The 17,110-nt window shown below is 47.4% G+C and overlaps 1 protein-coding gene across 2 annotated transcripts in view; it reads left to right on the forward strand.

Moving 5' to 3' along the window:
• The window catches only part of KIRREL3 (kirre like nephrin family adhesion molecule 3), a 712,715-nt gene that overhangs the window by 553,111 nt on the left and 142,494 nt on the right, over positions 1–17,110 (forward strand). For both annotated transcript variants that reach the window (XM_077305782.1, XM_077305781.1), the window contains exon 7: positions 11,710–11,815. In XM_077305782.1, coding sequence (XP_077161897.1) covers positions 11,710–11,815 — 106 coding nt within the window. The remainder of the gene's footprint in view (positions 1–11,709; positions 11,816–17,110) is intronic.

The following is a 17,110-nucleotide window of genomic DNA, read 5'->3' on the forward strand; positions in this document are numbered from 1 at the left end:
AATCCCAGGAACTTTTTCTTTTTACAATTGTTTAAACTTTTTAATTGGTGAGGGGGAGGGTTAGTGGTATTAGGGTAAGGATGAAATAGGGTTTTAGGGCTCATAAGATTCAGTTCGCATATTATTAACTTTTTAGAATTAGGGTGCATTTCAGTTTCTGGTTTTATAACAGCTGAGTAGTGAGTATTATATTCTAGAGCTGAGCCATTAGGAGTATCAGTTTAAAGCATATACATCTTTTTTAAAATCATCTGATGCTGATTAGATTCTGTGTAACTTAACAATTCAGGTCAAAAAGCGCTTTTGCCAGACTAGAACTTTAAACTTTTAATTAGACAGATAGACAGACAGATATATTTTGGTACTCCCCCTCCCCAGAAGGAGGCTAACACTAGTAAATGTTTGGGGAAAGAGTTGGTTATTATACCCTGCTTTTCTCAATGTCTCAATGTGTCTTACAATCGCCTTCCATTTCACTCCCCAGAATGGACCCCCTGTGAGGTAGCTGAGGCTGAGAGTGCTCTGACAGGACTGCTCAGTCAGAACAGCACTATCAGGGCTGTGACGATCCCAAGGTCACCCAGCCGGCTGCCTGTGGGAGAGCGGGGAATCAAACCCAGCTCGCCGCTCTTAATCGCCACCCCTCTTAACCGCTACACCACCCTGTCAGTTGCTTCTAAAGTTCCAACTGTCCCTGGAAGGGGCCCCCAAAAATCCTTAAGCCACACCTGAGTTTTTTAATTGTGGCATTTGGGCCATCAGAGCTTTTGCTCGCAAGGAATATTTGTGCCCTTGGAGCCTGCAGAAGGATTTGCTGATCAGCCACAGTCGTGGAGAGGTCTGACGTGCTCCTTTCAGCCTCAGCTTAATCTTGAAGGACGTTTTGTTCGGCTCAGGGGGTGACCAGGACTCCGGTCGGAACAGAGGGAACCAGCAAGGCAGATAAGAGACCGAAGGAGATTGCCTGGCTTGTGCAGAATGGAGGGCGATGTGGACACAAGCCGGCACAACAGAGCGGATGCAAAATGCAGAACCACGGGGAGGGAGAAGGAAGGACACTGGACTGCTAGCTGTACGGGGAAAAAATTGCTTCCCTTGCTTGCAGCAAAAATGTACCATATATTTAGTTAAACCTTGTGGTAAATAGAGGGGGGTTGACGAGGCTTCAGAAAGAAATGAAAGAAGACGACTAGATAATGGGGAAGGTTTATATCCCCCAAATAAGTGAATTGGGGTTTTTTTTACCCTAATTCCTCTGCGTCTACATCAAGGAGGCTTCCCATAATGTCTCTGCCTGTTTTTGCTCTGCCATTCCACAACTGTATTAAGGAAGCTACCCATTGTGCCTCTGCCAATCAGACCACACAGACAAGAATAATTTGCTTGCAAGCATGGCTTTTCTGAAAACGGTTTTTCAGGTTTTGCTCTTTCACCCTCCAAAAGTCAAACCATCCTTTCTCAACTTTTTTACCATTGAAAAATGGTTCTTCAAGCTTTGAGAAACCTCAGCAGTGACGTGCACATGCAAATTACAGGTTGGAAACATAGCTGTGGACACGCCCACACATGGCCCCTCCCCTTCCCACCCATCCTGGCGCATCATTGGCCATTTTGGGAGGGAGGGAGGGGCAGGTCAACATGACCATAGATGGTCATGTCATGTCACTCAATAAATGCTTAGCAAATTTTAAAAATATATTTAAAAATTGATTAATCCCCACCCACTCGGGAAACCCTTCCAGGGCCATCATGGAACCCCAGGGCTTCACAAAATCCTGGCTGAGGCAGGCTGAGTTAAACCTTTGCAGGCAGAAGGATGACCAAATCTTCTAATTTTAATTCTGGATGAAGCAGCCAAAACCTCTGGAAATTTGGGGCTTGTTGCCCCAGGTCCGATAACAGGCCGCCAACCACAACACGCCTTCGCCAGGAGCGGAAGAGGCTGAGAAGTTGAGCCGAGCCGTCTCCGATAATTCAAATTCATTACAAACAGCCAGGCAGGAATTATCAATTGTAACTGAGCAGAATTACATTTATGTTGAATGATCATTTATGCAAATGAGGCTCTATTTCTGGTGGGGAAAGCTCGGGCATGCCCACTACCAGATCATTAGAAAGCACAATCCCATTTGCAAAGGGAAGATCAAAGGCTTTCATTCACTCTCATTGTTAATCTACTTTGGGAAGTGGGAGGGGGGGGAGAGAGAAACACTTTTAAGAGCAAAGCAGAGCCTTTCCCCACTTAATAGCCAAAGAGAATCCTTCTGAAAATCCGAAGCACCGCCACTAAACTATCAAACAATGGGGAAGCTACTAAGGAGAAGTGTGATTCATACTTAACAAAGGAAGGTGATTAGCTGTTGTTGTCTAACAATGGGAAAGCGTCAGAAAGCCTACAAATGAATTAGGAGTACGCTATACATCTCAGGGGCTGTCACGGGTTTCCCCCCCCCCCCCTGCGTCTCATTTGTATGCCAAGCTGAGCCTGTCTTTATTGTCATTTGGATTGCACATTTTAAAATTAGATTAGAGTAAATTGAAAATACCTATAATTTCTCATTGTGATTTCCCAGCCAAAAGGCAGGTAGCTGCGCTGCCAACAAAGCAGGGATCTGGCGGTGGGAAAGCCTCTCCAGCCGCTGTGATGAGGTTGGAGACTGGCAAAGGATGGCTGATGGCAGCACAGCCCGCTGCTTCTCCATTACCGGTCCCCTCGGTTCCACTCAGCTCGCACTGGGGATTCTGACACCAGTGTCCTTGCCGCTGACCCCAGCTTCCCACTGGAGAGTTGCCCGCCTGTTGGAGTAAACAATTAAGGAACTCGGTGTGTTCATCATGCAGAAGAAATGAAATGAGAAGCGGAAGATGCCTTGTGATGACTTCCCACCTCTTGAACTCACACGGAGACACTGTCTAGAGCTGGGGCCCTCTAGGACCTGCTCTTTGTTGCTGTTAGGTGCGAAGTCGTGTCCGACCCATCGCGACCCCATGGACAATGATCCTCCAAGGACCTGTTCTAGCGCCGAACAATTATTATTTTATTTTAGAAAGCAGGCTGGGCCAGGTGGAGCTTTGGCCCAACAGGGATTCTGACTAGACATTGGAGATCTGATTGGCTGTGCAAGATTTTAGAAGGTTGCTTCACCAGCAGTGGCCACCACCATTCAAGGATCTTAGTAAATGATGGGTTCGTTTTCAGAGTCATCATGTTAAGCACAGCTTCTGGCTGAAATGTCAAAGAGTAACCATTAGTTATGCACAACATTTCACTCCCAGGTGTTTTGTGGGTGGCTCCACCTTCCCTGTCAGCCATTTTTGGTCAATTGCCACCTTGGTGGCCCTGAGGGAGCATTCACAAAGGGATGCTGTTAGTAAATAAAGGAAGAATAGAGAAGGAGAAGAAGAAGAAGAGTTGGTTCTTATATGCCGCTTTTCCCTACCCAAAGGAGGCTCAAAGCGGCTTACAGTTGCCTTCCCTTTCCTCTCCCCACAACAGACACCCTGTGGGGTGGGTGAGGCTGAGAGAGTGCTGATATCACTGCCCGGTCAGAACAGTCTTATCAGTGCTGTGGCGAGCCCAAGGTCACCCAGCTGGTTGCATGTGGGGGAGTGCAGATTCGAACCTGGCATGCCAGATTAGAAGTCCGCACTCCTAACCACTACACCAAACTGGCTCTCATAGGGTGCACAGGAGGGAGAGAGTTGCCAGCCTGCAGGTGGAGTCTGAAGATCCCATGGAGGTCCTCAATGGAAAAGACATCCATTCCCCTGGAGCAACTGACTGCTTTGTTGAGTGCACTCTATGACATTATTCCCTGCTCAGGTCCTTCCCTCGCCCAAAACCTGCCCTTCCCAGGTTCCAACGAACCCCCCCCCAGCTCCCTCCAACCCCCTTCCCCCCCCCCCCGGGGATTTCACAACCTAGGGTTTGCAACTCTAGCAGAATATAAATTTGGAGCAGAGAGGCAGGACGTAAATATGAAGAAAGGCAGGATATAGGCTTGCCAGCCTCTAGGTAAAGCCTGGATATTTCCCAGGATAGTACATCTGATCTCCAGACTACAGAGATCTGTTCCCCCAGAGGCCTTGTATGCAGCTGAGGTCCCTCCCTAAATCCTGCCATTCCCAGGCTCCCTGCCCCCCAATTTTTAGACACCCAGAACTGGCAATTCTGGACAAATATTGCACGTACGTACGTACGTGCCTCCATAAAGCCACATCTTGGATGATGATGGTCATTAATACCAGAACATGACTCTCACTGGCTATTTATAAGTTTGGTTGGTTCTTGACATTCAAAGAGTATATCCAAGATTATGAACCCTGTCTCTGCTTCCCCCTCCCCTGTCACTTGTCTTAGGACTGATAAGTACAGCAAATATAACATAAAAAGAACTACAGCTGAGGCCTTAAATACCCGAATATTATAGTTTATGTGCAGGAACATTTAATCCAGCCACGCCTCTCCCACAGCCAGCCCAGAGGACTTCTGGTCTTTGCAGCAACTATTTTGTCTGAAGCAGAGGCCTTTGCTTGGTGTCCTACTATTACAGCATACTTTCAGCCACACAGAATCCAGCCCAGCACCATCCATTTCTAGAAAGTTTTCGAGGGGGCTTCCTTTCTTTACGCAACATACCGAGTTCAGCTTTCATTCCAACACGGCCAGTCGCTGCCAGAGCCCTCCGGACGGGCTGCCAGAGCCCTCCTTCTGCTTAGGTCAAGAGTCAATTTTGTCATGCAGAAGGACAGGTGGGTTATGAATAATTTACGGCCTTTGAGTGACAGGCCCAAGGGCTCCAAGGAGGCAGCCACCTCCCACCACTGTCCACCATTTTCTGTACTCACACCTTTTCAAGAACCACACAGCCACTGAAGGTCGCAATCCTGAGGCTCCACACACTGAGGAGTGACAGCTATGCCCAATCCCATGATTAATATTCATACGAAGCGGGTGGCAAATTGGCTCTCCAAAATGGCTTTTTCTCTGTCTCTCTAGTAAAAAGATTGGACAAGAGGGTTGGTCCTGACTTAAGCAAAACTGCAGAGACATTCACAGAATTCTGACCGCAGAAGTTTCATGGCTCAAATCGGCATGCAGGTCACGTGTCTTTGGATGTGGGCCTTCAGTCTCCTAGCATCTGTCATCATAAATTGATTTTCAATGACAAAATCTCCCATAATGCCTCAAATACTTAATTTTTAAAATTTGTTTTTACCAAATGTATACCTCGCCTTTCTGCCCTCACGAGGGCCACCGAGAAGGCTGACGAATGAAGACATACAAAATAAAATCACATCTTAAAAAAACATTTAAACTAACAAAAAACACATGAGAATTAAAACCAGAGGCAAAATGCATACACACAAAGTCATAAAAACAACCATTAAAGCCTTTAGTGGGAAGGATGGAGTCACTGAGGGATGCCAAATAAAACAAACAAACAAAAATATTCACCCACTGGCAGAAGATGTCAACTGAAGGGGAGAAAGTTCCAGAATTTTGGTGCCATGATCAAGAAGAACCTTCCCCATATTGTCGCTTGCCTGAAGAAGAAGAAGAAGAGTTGGTTCTTATATGCCGCTTTTCCCTACCCGAAGGAGGCTCAAAGCGGCTTACAGTCGCCTTCCCATTCCTCTCCCCACAACAGACACCCTGTGGGGTGGGTGAGGCTGAGAGAGCACTGATATCACTGCCCAGTCAGAACAGTTTTATCAGTGCCGTGGCGAGCCCAAGGTCACCCAGCTGGTTGCACGTGGGGGAGCATGTGGGGCATGCCCGATTAGAAGTCCGCACTCCTAACCACTACACCAAACTGGCCTGATCTGAGACCAATGAAAAGTATACAGTAGACCCCTATGAGGAAATTACCCCCAATGAGATTTTAAACTCATTCTGACCACTCTTCCAAAAGGCAAACCAAGGACAATCGTTCCCAAACAAATTCTTCCATGGCATCAGGGCCCATTTTCTGATGACAGACATTAATAATACGTACATAGATAGTAACTGCAGAGTGGAGGTGATGGGAAGGTAATAGAGCACATTGGATGGCGCCAATCACTTTGCATCCGTCATCTCAGCAATCCACTTATAACTGCAAGGTAACACCAGTCTGCTTACAGGGATTTCCCTAACGGATGGCAGTTGATGTGGGGAGTGGGAGAGGGTGCCTTGGAGGATCCTGCCTCTAAAGAGCCAATGCAACCGCTAGTTGACAACATCTTAGCTGGACTCAGTGGGTGGGGTTACCTGGCTACCTCTAGCCACCAAATGGGGAGGTTGCCAGATCCAGGTCGGGAGACTCCTGGAGATTTGGGGATAGAGCCTGGGGAGGACGGGATACCTCAGTGGAGTACAATGCCATAGAAACCATCCTCCAAAGCATCCATTTTCTCTTTACAATCATAGAGTTGGAAGGGACCTCCTGGGTCATCTAGTCCAACCCACTGCACTATATAAGATACCCACACCCATATTGCTCATCTACTGTAAACTTTCAGTAATGCTTGTTGTTTTGTGCGTTGGTTTTACCTGCTTTTGACGGGGTGGGAGGAACCAAAATACGAACCACTCAATAAATACGTGGACTCTCTGCTACTGTTTGTTGTCTAACAATCTCCAATGCAGATGAGAGGTTTGTTGTTGTCTTTTCCTTCTCTCTCTCTCTCTCTCTCTCTCTCTCTCTCTCTCTCTCTCTCTCTCTCTCATAATTTGCTTTTCCTTCCTTTTGCGCCAGCTGTAGCTTGGATGTTAGTCGTGGTACCCAAAAAAGAGAAAAAGCTGAAAGGCCCATGACACCAATAATGGCTTGGCAGAGATGCTGAGGCGGATGAAAGAGAATAAATGCCACTTTCCAATTAGCAGATGGCCTCCAAACCATTATACAGTGCAATGCTAAATGGGAGCAGTTCACGGCAGGGCATTTCGCTTGCTTAAGAGAGACATACAGCCCGTCTCTGTTTTGATGGGTGAGGTTACATTATATACAGGAGATGTTTCCCCCAATGAGATGGATGGGATTGTTGTGGACTAGACGCAGCGACAGAACCTAATGGATGGCCTTGATTTGACACTACCTTCATATTTGCAAACATTTGCAGTGAAGCAGTGGTTGAGTCTAGCCATGCAATCCTATACTACTCTAAACATTCCATCCTGTGCAGAGCTGCTCCACTCTAAGCCCCTTGATGTAAGCTCATCAGGAGACCCCTGCCGGATCAGACCAGTAGTCCATCTAGTCCAGTTTCCTGTGTCATAGAGTGTGGTAAACCCACTGTCCCGGAGGGCTGAAACACAGGCCATAGAAGCCAAGGTCTTCCCCTGATGTTGCTTCCCAGAACTGAATCAGAATCACAGAAAGCTAAAAGATGCCACAAAGGGCCATTCAGTCCAACCCCCCCACCTTCTTGGGGATTTACAAACCACACACTCCTGACAATCTCCTCCTAAACACTCCCAGCAGAATGAGACTGCACCACCCACCAAGGCAACATATTTCCTCTTCAAACGACCCTCTCCATCTGAAAATTCTTCCTCATAGTTCAGTGGAACCTTGTTTCCTGTAATTTGAATTAATTGTTCCTAGTCCTGGTCTCTAAAGGTGCAGTAAACAAGTTGGCCCCCTCTTCAACATGTCTACCTTTTACCCTTGGCTAGTATTTGGATTGGAGGCCTCCAAAGTTTGGGGCAGCAGTTCCTCCAAGGAACACTAGGGGTCATGATGCGGAGAGAGGCGATGGCAAACCATCTCCAAACCTCCTTTGCTTGGCTTCCAGACAATCCTCGGATGTCCTGGCTACACAACACACACACACCATGCAATACATAAATAAATAATGCTACTGCCTTTCATTCAATCTCCTAGTTTTCTCCATCCCTGTCCTTTCCTGCTCCTGCTCCTGCCTGCAGTTTCCTCTGGGCTGTTTAATTTTGCTCACCTCTTCCTTGCTACACAGTGACCTCATCTTGGGAGAGGCCCCCTGCTCATCTCAGGAGAAGCCTCTCCGGCTTAAGCCTTGACAGGGTGTGACCTCCCGAAAGATCATCTCTGGCAGGATGGAAAACAGACTTAATTGGGAGGGGGCGTTGGTGTTTATTCTTCCTCACCTGCCCCCCCCCCCAGCAGGCCACACGGATTGTTATCTCTACGTTGGTCGAAGGTGCCAAGTGGAACATAATGGAGCAACCGCCTCCAGCAATCGTGTCAGCCAGAACACAGCCGGGAATGGGAGCCAGGCTGGCTGAGGCAGTACAGAGGGAACAGATCTGTGAAATGACAAGAGCCTCCTGATTCAATTTTTGCTGTGTGACAACTTAATTTGCCACATAGGGATTGGACCTTTTTTCACCAGCGGCAGGAGTTTCTCTGCAGCGTCTGGGCAGCCTGGCCAAAGGGCTGCCCTTTGAAGCTGCTGTGACGGGTTCACCTGGGAACAGGACTCCTCGGAACAGCCCGAGAGAGCTTGCCGTTAGGCGGCACTCATGCGCAGACGATTCAAGCATGTCTTTCAGATCTGACATGGGGTGGAGCTATGGCTCAGTGGCAGAGCATCTGCTTGGCATGCAGGAGGTCCCCAGTTCAGTCTCTGGCATCTCCAGCTGGAAGGACCAGGGAGCAGGTGATGGGAAAGACATCAGACTGAGACCCTGAAGAACCAATGCCATAGAGTTGACAAAACTTACTGTACCAAGGGGCTGATTTAGTATAAGGCAGCTTCATGTGTTCATTCATACCATGGGTACTCGGTGATGAATTCATCCCCTTTCATTTGCCTTTGCCACAACCCAGTGAAGAGGAGTAGTCCAAGATGGAATGGCAACCCCAGAGTTACCAGATGAGCTTGATGATCAAGGCAAGATTTGAAACCCAGATTTGAACTCAGAAGGAAAGATCTGAACACGGAAGGAAGTTTTTATCAACAAAAACATGGGGCATTATAATCTGCTGAGGTCTCTCTCATTCCCGCCAACCCCACGGGTCTCCAGGAATTTCACCCCCAAGACTCCAGAAATTTCCCAACCTGGAGCCAAAATGACTGCGTTTTACAGCCATTTTTAGCTTCCTGTTCTGCCCCTGACCACAGTCAGTGTAAAGGTTGGCCATTCTTTTGCTGCAGCTTGAAAGCCTGTAAATCATCACATATTGGGCAGTCCTAATCAAATGTTCAGAGGCACATTTAGGGTGCTGTGGCCAGGGCACAAGACCTAGGCACCACATAGGGTGCACAGGAAGGAGCAACCCAGGCCATGTCTGCCGCTGGCAGGGGGCTCCCAGCAGCCCCAGGTACCCCTAACCCACCTCACCGATGCCAGCCCTTGCAGGCAGAGGGTGGCGATACCTGCTGGTGGAGGGTGACAGCATGCAGCACCCATCCATGTATCTCAGGCATGGAGATTCTCAGTGATGGCGTGTACCTGCAGGGGGCAGTGGGATATCAGATGATGAGGTGGGCTCTCTGGGGCAGTTTTGGGGTTTGGGCCCTCACATTACTAAGCCTCACCCAATGCCCCAGGAACCAAAATTGCTAGGTATGCATCTTAAATGTATATTTTCTTCAGGTATAGTCTCTGAAGGATGTGCAGGACTACACAAGGTTGCCAGCTCCAGAATGGGAAATCCCTGGGGATTTGGGGGTAGATTGTGGGAAGAGCGAAGCTTGGGGAGAGGCAGGGTGTCACATCATGGAGCCCACCCTCCAAAGGAGGCACTTTGTCTTGGGGAACTGTTCTCTTTCAGTATTTTTAAAATGTTCACTGCATGTGGTCAAAATATTAAATGAATGTTTCAAATAAATAAGCAACCTCCGCAGTCCATTTTAATGCCAGTCAATCTCCACACTCAACCTGGACGTTGGCAAACCGACTGTTCAGGGAAATGAAAATGGGGGTGTGAAAACCATAAGTTCCTTGGCTCCTGATCACAATGATATTGCATAATGTGTGATAATAAGTGAGCCAGTTGATTTCTGTTCAACAGCTGGATTCAGTAGCACCTTAGAGACCAATAAGATTTGGGGGGGGGGGGAAGCTTTCAAGAGTCAAAGCTCCTTTCATCATATTTATGCATATCCAAATGTACATAACGACATTTATATACAGTGTTGGATCGGGGATCGTGGCGACAGCTGAATCATGGGATGGTCAAGAGTTGGACTCAACTGAATGCCTGACAACATATACTGCGTGTGTTTAGTCCATTCAAACTCCAGGGGGCACTATAACTTATTTGTCCTATTCTTTAGGCTTGTGGGATCCCTCTTGTTTTTCTTGTCCTGTTGGCCTTACCTTCTTAAATCTCCCTCTCTTTCTCTGCCTGCCTGCTACTGGAAGGCGGACAGTTAGGAAATGGTTAAACTTGGCCCATGTGGAAGTCGTTTATTTCTCCAGCTCTGCTAACTGTGTGATAGTAACTAATGAACTCTTTCCTGCATTCTTTGTATGTACACACAGCCATAGGTTGGCATGCTCAGAGAAATATAGAACAAAAGTTTGAGTCCCATGTCACCCTTAAAACCAATACAACTCGGTTGGACTCAAACTTTGTTCTGAGACTTCAGATCAACACGGCTACCCCCTTCAATTAGAGAAATATTGGTATATCCATACTTCATTACAGAACAATCTAGACTTCCATACATACTTCCTTGAACTTCAGTAACAACAGATCTACATTTGCAACAGACCATGGTGTGGGTTTTTTTCCTGGACTGGGCTAAGAGGGTGGTAGTGGGGGACTTGTTATTATCCTACAGTTGAGTTATTTTCCTACAAGTTATTTTCCTACAAGAGTGGAGAACCTCACAGAGAAAACTAGCATGCCTGCGAAAGTCGTCTTGCTTTTCCCTCTTACATACTAAATTTTTGTGTGGCTAGAGTTATTTTTCATAGGGGAGCACCCCCACATGAGATTCACTCCCACTCCTTTCATAAAAGGTAAAGGTAAAGGTATCCCCTTGTGCAAGCACCGAGTCATGCCTGACCCTTGGGGTGATGCCCTCTAGCGTTTTCATGGCAGACTCAATACGGGGTGGTTTGCTAGTGCCTCCCCCAGTCATGACCATTTACCCCCCAGCAAGCTGGGTACTCATTTTACCGACCTCGGAAGGATGGAAGGCTGAGTCAACCCTGAGCCGGCTGCTGGGATTGAACTTGCAGCCTCATGGGCAGAGCTTTCAGACTGCATGTCTGCTGCCTTACCACTCTGCGCCACAAGAGGCTCTTACACAAGAGGCTCCTTTCATGCAGCTCAGGAAAAGTTCCAGTGTTGGGCTCCTGTTCTTAGAACGGTTCAGCTCTTCCGCTGCAAAAAGCATCAGGACCAGGATGATGCAAGTTCCAGTGTTTTGCCTGCTCTTGTTAAATCTTTCTTTTGATAAACATTTGTGGACATGCACAGAAAGAAGGACAGAGGGACCTCCCTAACAAACGACCTTTCCGAGGGCAGTCAGGGAAAGAAATTGCAGGCTGAGAAATAATTGCTCCCAAACCTGCACTAACCTTAAAACCATCCTTTCCTCTCAAAAGGAGGATTTCACTTTGGAGTCACTAGACTTCTGGCATGATAAGGTCAAACAGGGGCGCTGGTTGGTTAGGACACAGCCATCCATCACAGGAACAGGACAACCTCTGGAAGCGCTGCATCAGAAATGTGCAATTCTGTACTCAGAGGTCCAATTGCTAATGGATGGGCTGTTGTCTCCTTGCAGATCCGCCCCATGTCAATCTATCGGTCGAACCTCAGCCTGTCCTGGAGGACAACACTGTGAAGTTTCAATGCTCAGCCAAAGCCAACCCAGCCGTCACCCAATACAGGTAAGATCAGCTGCTTGGGGAAGAATGCCTACCACCATAAAAGTGCTTGTGCCAACAGTCTTATTCCATATTTAACTGCTTGAGGCCGCTTCCTTGAACACCCTGGAGCTGACTCATTTGTTGCACAGATGGAGCACTTGTCCTGCTGAAACCCAGCTGTTACCCAATACAGGTAAGATCAGCTGCTTGGGGAAGAATGCTTCATGGTGCCCATCACCATAGAACTGCTGGAACCAATGGTCTTATTTGATTTCAGCCTGGGGCTGCTTCCTTGAACTCCCCAGAGCTGAGATGGAGCACTTGTCCTCATGAAAGTATGAATATCTACAAGGAATTCTCCATTTCCTGAAGGCACAAACAGTAAGGAAGTATTAGGGGGTGTGGTGAGGTGGGGTGGGGTGTCACTACTATGGTGAAAGTGACCCCAGGACCAGGTTCGGTCTTAGGAGCAGCAGGGGTAGCGTGGAACAATGGTCAGGGCAACATGACAGCAAAAGGGCTTGTCTTAGAGCTGATTCAGCTGTTCCCAAGAAAAAGCGTGAAGATCATTGACCTCTCCCTTCTCCGTTTTTTGCTGAGGATTAAGTGCCATTACTTTAATATGCTCTTACTTTGAGAGGGGTCCTCAACCCCTGGTCCGTGGCCTGGTACTGGGCATTGAAGACCATAGTACTGGGCCGACAGCGGCCGCGCCTGCCTCCCCCCCCCCACAACGAGAGGGGGAGAAAGTGGCAGGTGAGGCCGCCAGCACACCAGCGACACAAATGTGCACTCGCGGAGCTGCCGCGCATGCGTGTTTGCGCCCCCTGCTGGCGAAATGTGCATGCACGGCAAGTCTGTGCATGTGCGTTAGCACCACCTGGTGGCAAAAACATGCATGTGCAGCAACTGCGCGTGCGCATTTATGCGCAGCTGCAGTGGCCGGGCCACCGTCTGTCTCCCACCCTCGGAGGCGGTCCCCGACCACAAGAAGGTTGGGGACCGCTACAGCATGAGTGGTACAGCATTAGCTTTGCTCACAGAAGGCTGCTGGTTGAGTTCAGTTCCTCGGCATCTCCAGTTATAAGGTTTGCAGGTGTAGGTATTGGAAAAGTCCAATTTCTGCCTGAGATGCTGGCAAGTCACTACCAGCCAGGGTAAAGTGTACTGACTCCGTACAAGACAACCACAAAGGCCCCTCCACAGTCTCATTCCTAGGGGAAAATGTACACCCTCCCAATGAGGAGCTAGGGGATGTGGAAGGCAACGTTTGGACAGGATGTAGAAATGAGGCAGGGGTGGCACTGGACATGCTTGTGTCTTCTCTTGCTGATATATTTTTTAAGCAATTCAAATTGGTCCACCACCTGGAACTGGCATCTGTCAATCACAGTGATTTTGCAAACGTTTATGTGTTGGCTGCGGCTTTATGGAACGCTCCCTCTGAGATTATGTGAGCCAAAGAATGCATCATAGTTTGGGGGAGGGGTTTAATGCGTGTGATTGAATAGATGGGGCTCTGGAGCAGGGCTGCCTTCTACCTGGATGCAACAGACCTACACCGCTGCCCCCAGGCTGAGCCGACGAAGCCTGTCCCAGACCTGCCAAATGCTGCCAAAGAAATCCTTCCTGTTGATGATGTTGTTATATGATAATGGGATCCAAATGTCTCAGCCTTGTGGCTGTCTGTGCGGTTTGTTGAAGCTGTGACCATTTTGCTTTCAGTGGTGAGTTCTCGGTCCAGTACGCGGCGGCTGTTTAGAGAGCCCTGGCAGTAAGTGAGAGGAACCATCTGCTTGGGGACGTTGTGAACAGAACACACACATGCGCCAAAAGGACATTGCTTTACTACGAGCTTCCCACATCATCATTTATGTTCTGAGTGCCGCCATTTTGTTAGCTTCGCTGGATTACAAATTCGCGTTTACTTCGAACAAGGGTGGGGGAGTCAGGAGAGGCTGTACTTCGCCATCGGTAGGCGTCTCCCACATTCAATCATTGATAGGATTCAGAGATTATGCCAGATCAGGGGGCACATCCCATAGTCGCTTCCCCGCTGACATCTATCCAAGGATGGAGCAAGGATGCACCTGCATTCCTGCTTGCTCAGTACGCCTGATCCCCTTCCAAACAGGGATGCAGTAGCTTCTCGTTCAAATCATGCATACCATCCCGTAAGCATGCATCTAGTTCTTGAAATCAGTCCATATGACAAAGAGCTGGGAACTGATCACATAATTTTAGACCAGGGTAGCACAAGGAGGGAAGGGCGGATGCTTGCCTGGCCCCATGCCAGGAGGAGGAGTCATCTGAACTGTGCTGTAGCATCTCAATGTTTTTGGAAAGGAGCCAAAGAGTGGTAATGCAAAATCAGCTCTTTCTTGCAGCCCTCCCACCATGTCTTTCACGGATTGGTATTTGTAAGAATCTCTTGTTTCCTTCTCCATCACTGAACTCTATGGAAAGCTCTTGATGGCTCTCGAAACTTGTGCAGCTGGCTCTTTCAGAGCAAGATTGTTAACAGCACTCTGCCCTGCAAGTAACTTTTGTACAGAGTCAGCCTAGCCTTGTCCTCTCTTGGGTTTTCCAGTTGGGAGCACTGCTGACTGCAGAGCGTGTCTCTCGACTTCTGGTCCTCATTATGAGCCGTATGAGAATTACTGGGCAAACAGCTCCCAGGGATGGATCAAGTGGAGAGAAGCAGGCAGAGAGCGTCTGCAGAGAAATACAATAGAAAACGCAGAGTCCCCAGGTTGATATGCTTGAGTAGAACATTCTGGGGATGGTGGCCTCAGAATCTTGGCTTCCACGAGTCACCGGTTCTTGAAACCTCCGGGAAATGTTTCTTCTGCATTCTTGAACAGGCTTCTGAAGTGCCGGGGGACTAGCTTAATTTGAAATTTTCACCAAGGGTCCTCATATCAATTACATAAATGTTGTAGGAAGAGTTCAGTAGTGCTCCCTGGGTCTTTTGCATAGCAGAACAAGAACGCTAACTCTTATAGCCCTGGGAATACAAATGGAAGAGGAAGGATTTTCTGGCCTCTACAGGTGGCCAGAAATCCAAGAGCTGCTGAACAGGAATGGTTTGTGTTCCATTTTAATGTGTTGTTTGTAAGTTGCTTTGATGATAAGGGGTAGGCATGATCCAGGAAAATGCCATTCGGTTTGTGGTTTAAGTCGTGCCCAGTTTGGGATTCATGAATCTTCATAAACTTTTAAGCACCAAATGAACACTGTTTGGTTTATGAAATTAATGACATGGTAGAAGAGCCTCACCCTGGCATGCTAAGAGACATCAAACTCAGAGGAGATTTCTGGTGGACATGCCTCTACCAGCTCTCCAAGTTTACATCCTCCTAAGGACTTTGTCCCCAGGAAAGTGTTCTCTGGGGAAATCACAGGGGCAGGTTCAGGATGTTCAAGCCTGGAGTGTCCAAATTGGACCCTGTGCAAGCTTGAGACATCAAACTTGCAAGGTACCTTCTACATTGCAAGAGACCTTCTCTTCTATATACTGTCCAAGTTATGTGGAGATTGGACTTGGGGGTTCCAAGTTATCCCCACCCCAAAGAAGATGTCCCAAAGAGTGCTTTTGGGGAAAATATCAGGAGCAAGTTCAAAAAGTACAAACTAAGCATATCACCCTGGTGACCACTCCTCTACAATCTCTCCCCTGTTGCTTTGATGTTTCTTTTGAAGTTGGGTAAACATTTTGACTGAGAGGACACAATCTGGAAATGTAACTCTTGACAAACCACCACAAATGGATTGAAAGTCCATGCCAGTTGACCTACCACAAACTTTAGTGCGTAAACCACGAACCGGACAGATTCATGACAAACTTTAGTTTTTGAGCTGGTTCGTGCCCATGCCTATTGAGGATCAGTTGATCAAAAGATGTGATGTAAAGCAGGGATGGTTTTAAGTTTCTTGCCCAGTGGTTTGATTTGGAAATTACGGCCTCAGTCTTGGTTCTTCTTGGTGCAACCACGAGTCTTTCGTTCCACCATTTCCTATTTCCTTGTGCTAAATTTGACCCGTAAGACCTGATGTCTTGTCTTGCACTATAGGACATGGTGTGCCAATGGAAACCGTTTTGTAAATACCCTTATCCTTCAAAATCTCCCTGCCCAGAATCCTGTAAATTCTCAGGGTGATTTCCCCTCCTCCCCACCCTCCCGCTTGCCTACATTCTTTCCCTGGAGCAGATACAAACTGTTACCTTTTCGCCTACAATATCTATAGATGGAAGACTTGTCTGCAGAAGTCTGACTTCCCCATTGGCCCCCTCCTTCAGCAGCTCAAAATCTTGCTCTCAGGGGAAATCAGAGTTCTGCTGTGGGAGGGGACAGTCATCAGAAACTGTCCCCTCTTGCATGCATGGAACTGCTAGGTAGCATATAACCTTTCAAGTGGCCCCGATGTATGACTTTTTCATCTGCATGCAAGATTTACTGTTAGATCAAGCAATTATATGTCCAAAACATACACATTGTTCATCCAGGGCTAATATAAATTGTGTTTTTTTTTTAAAAAACTCTGCAAGAAATGTGTAAAAGAACCAAAAACACCTTGCCATGACAGGAACAACAGCAAAAGAAGATGGGCACCCTCGTTCACATTTAGCAAAATATGTTAATTAAATAATTAAATTAAAGAGGCATAGATAACTAGAGCTGTGGCTTGACCCTTGCCGGCGTAATTACCAGCGGCCTCACATAATTTGAACCGGCTAATTTGAGTGGTTTAGATTTATTGACTTAAGATCGTTTAGATTGGGTGAGATTTAGAATGATTAAAGGACAGTATACTTTAAGGCAGTTTTCTCAATAGGCTGTGCTTTTAAGAAGATTGGTCTAGGCTCTGCACTATGAGAGCTAAATGGAACCTGGGGACCCAGAGATGGCATACTCCTGAGCCCAGTATGCTGGGGATAGACAATAGGTTGGGAATTGTTGCTTTCATGCTATACTTGTAATCTAGCTGGCCAGTGTTGAAAAAGAAAATAGGACTAAATGGGTCTTAATTTGATCCAGCAAGGCAGTTCTTCTGCTTTCATGTTTGTTTTCAATTAGAGGTGCCCTACTTCTGTTTTTTTCTTACATGGTAACCAAGTTGTTTGGGCCTCTTTGGCAAACGAGATGTAACCGTCATCGGTCCACCCCACTGTGTGTGCAGCAGGATAGTACCTTGTTTTGTTTAATCTCAGATGGCAGGATTGAGGCTGCTTGTTCTGACATCCTCTTTTTACCCAGAGACATGATTGTGTTGCCCCCATGCGGATCACAAAATCCACACCGCAGGACTGTTGAG

This window comes from Paroedura picta, chromosome 12, assembly GCF_049243985.1.
Source record: "Paroedura picta isolate Pp20150507F chromosome 12, Ppicta_v3.0, whole genome shotgun sequence".
Taxonomy (NCBI): domain Eukaryota; kingdom Metazoa; phylum Chordata; class Lepidosauria; order Squamata; family Gekkonidae; genus Paroedura; species Paroedura picta.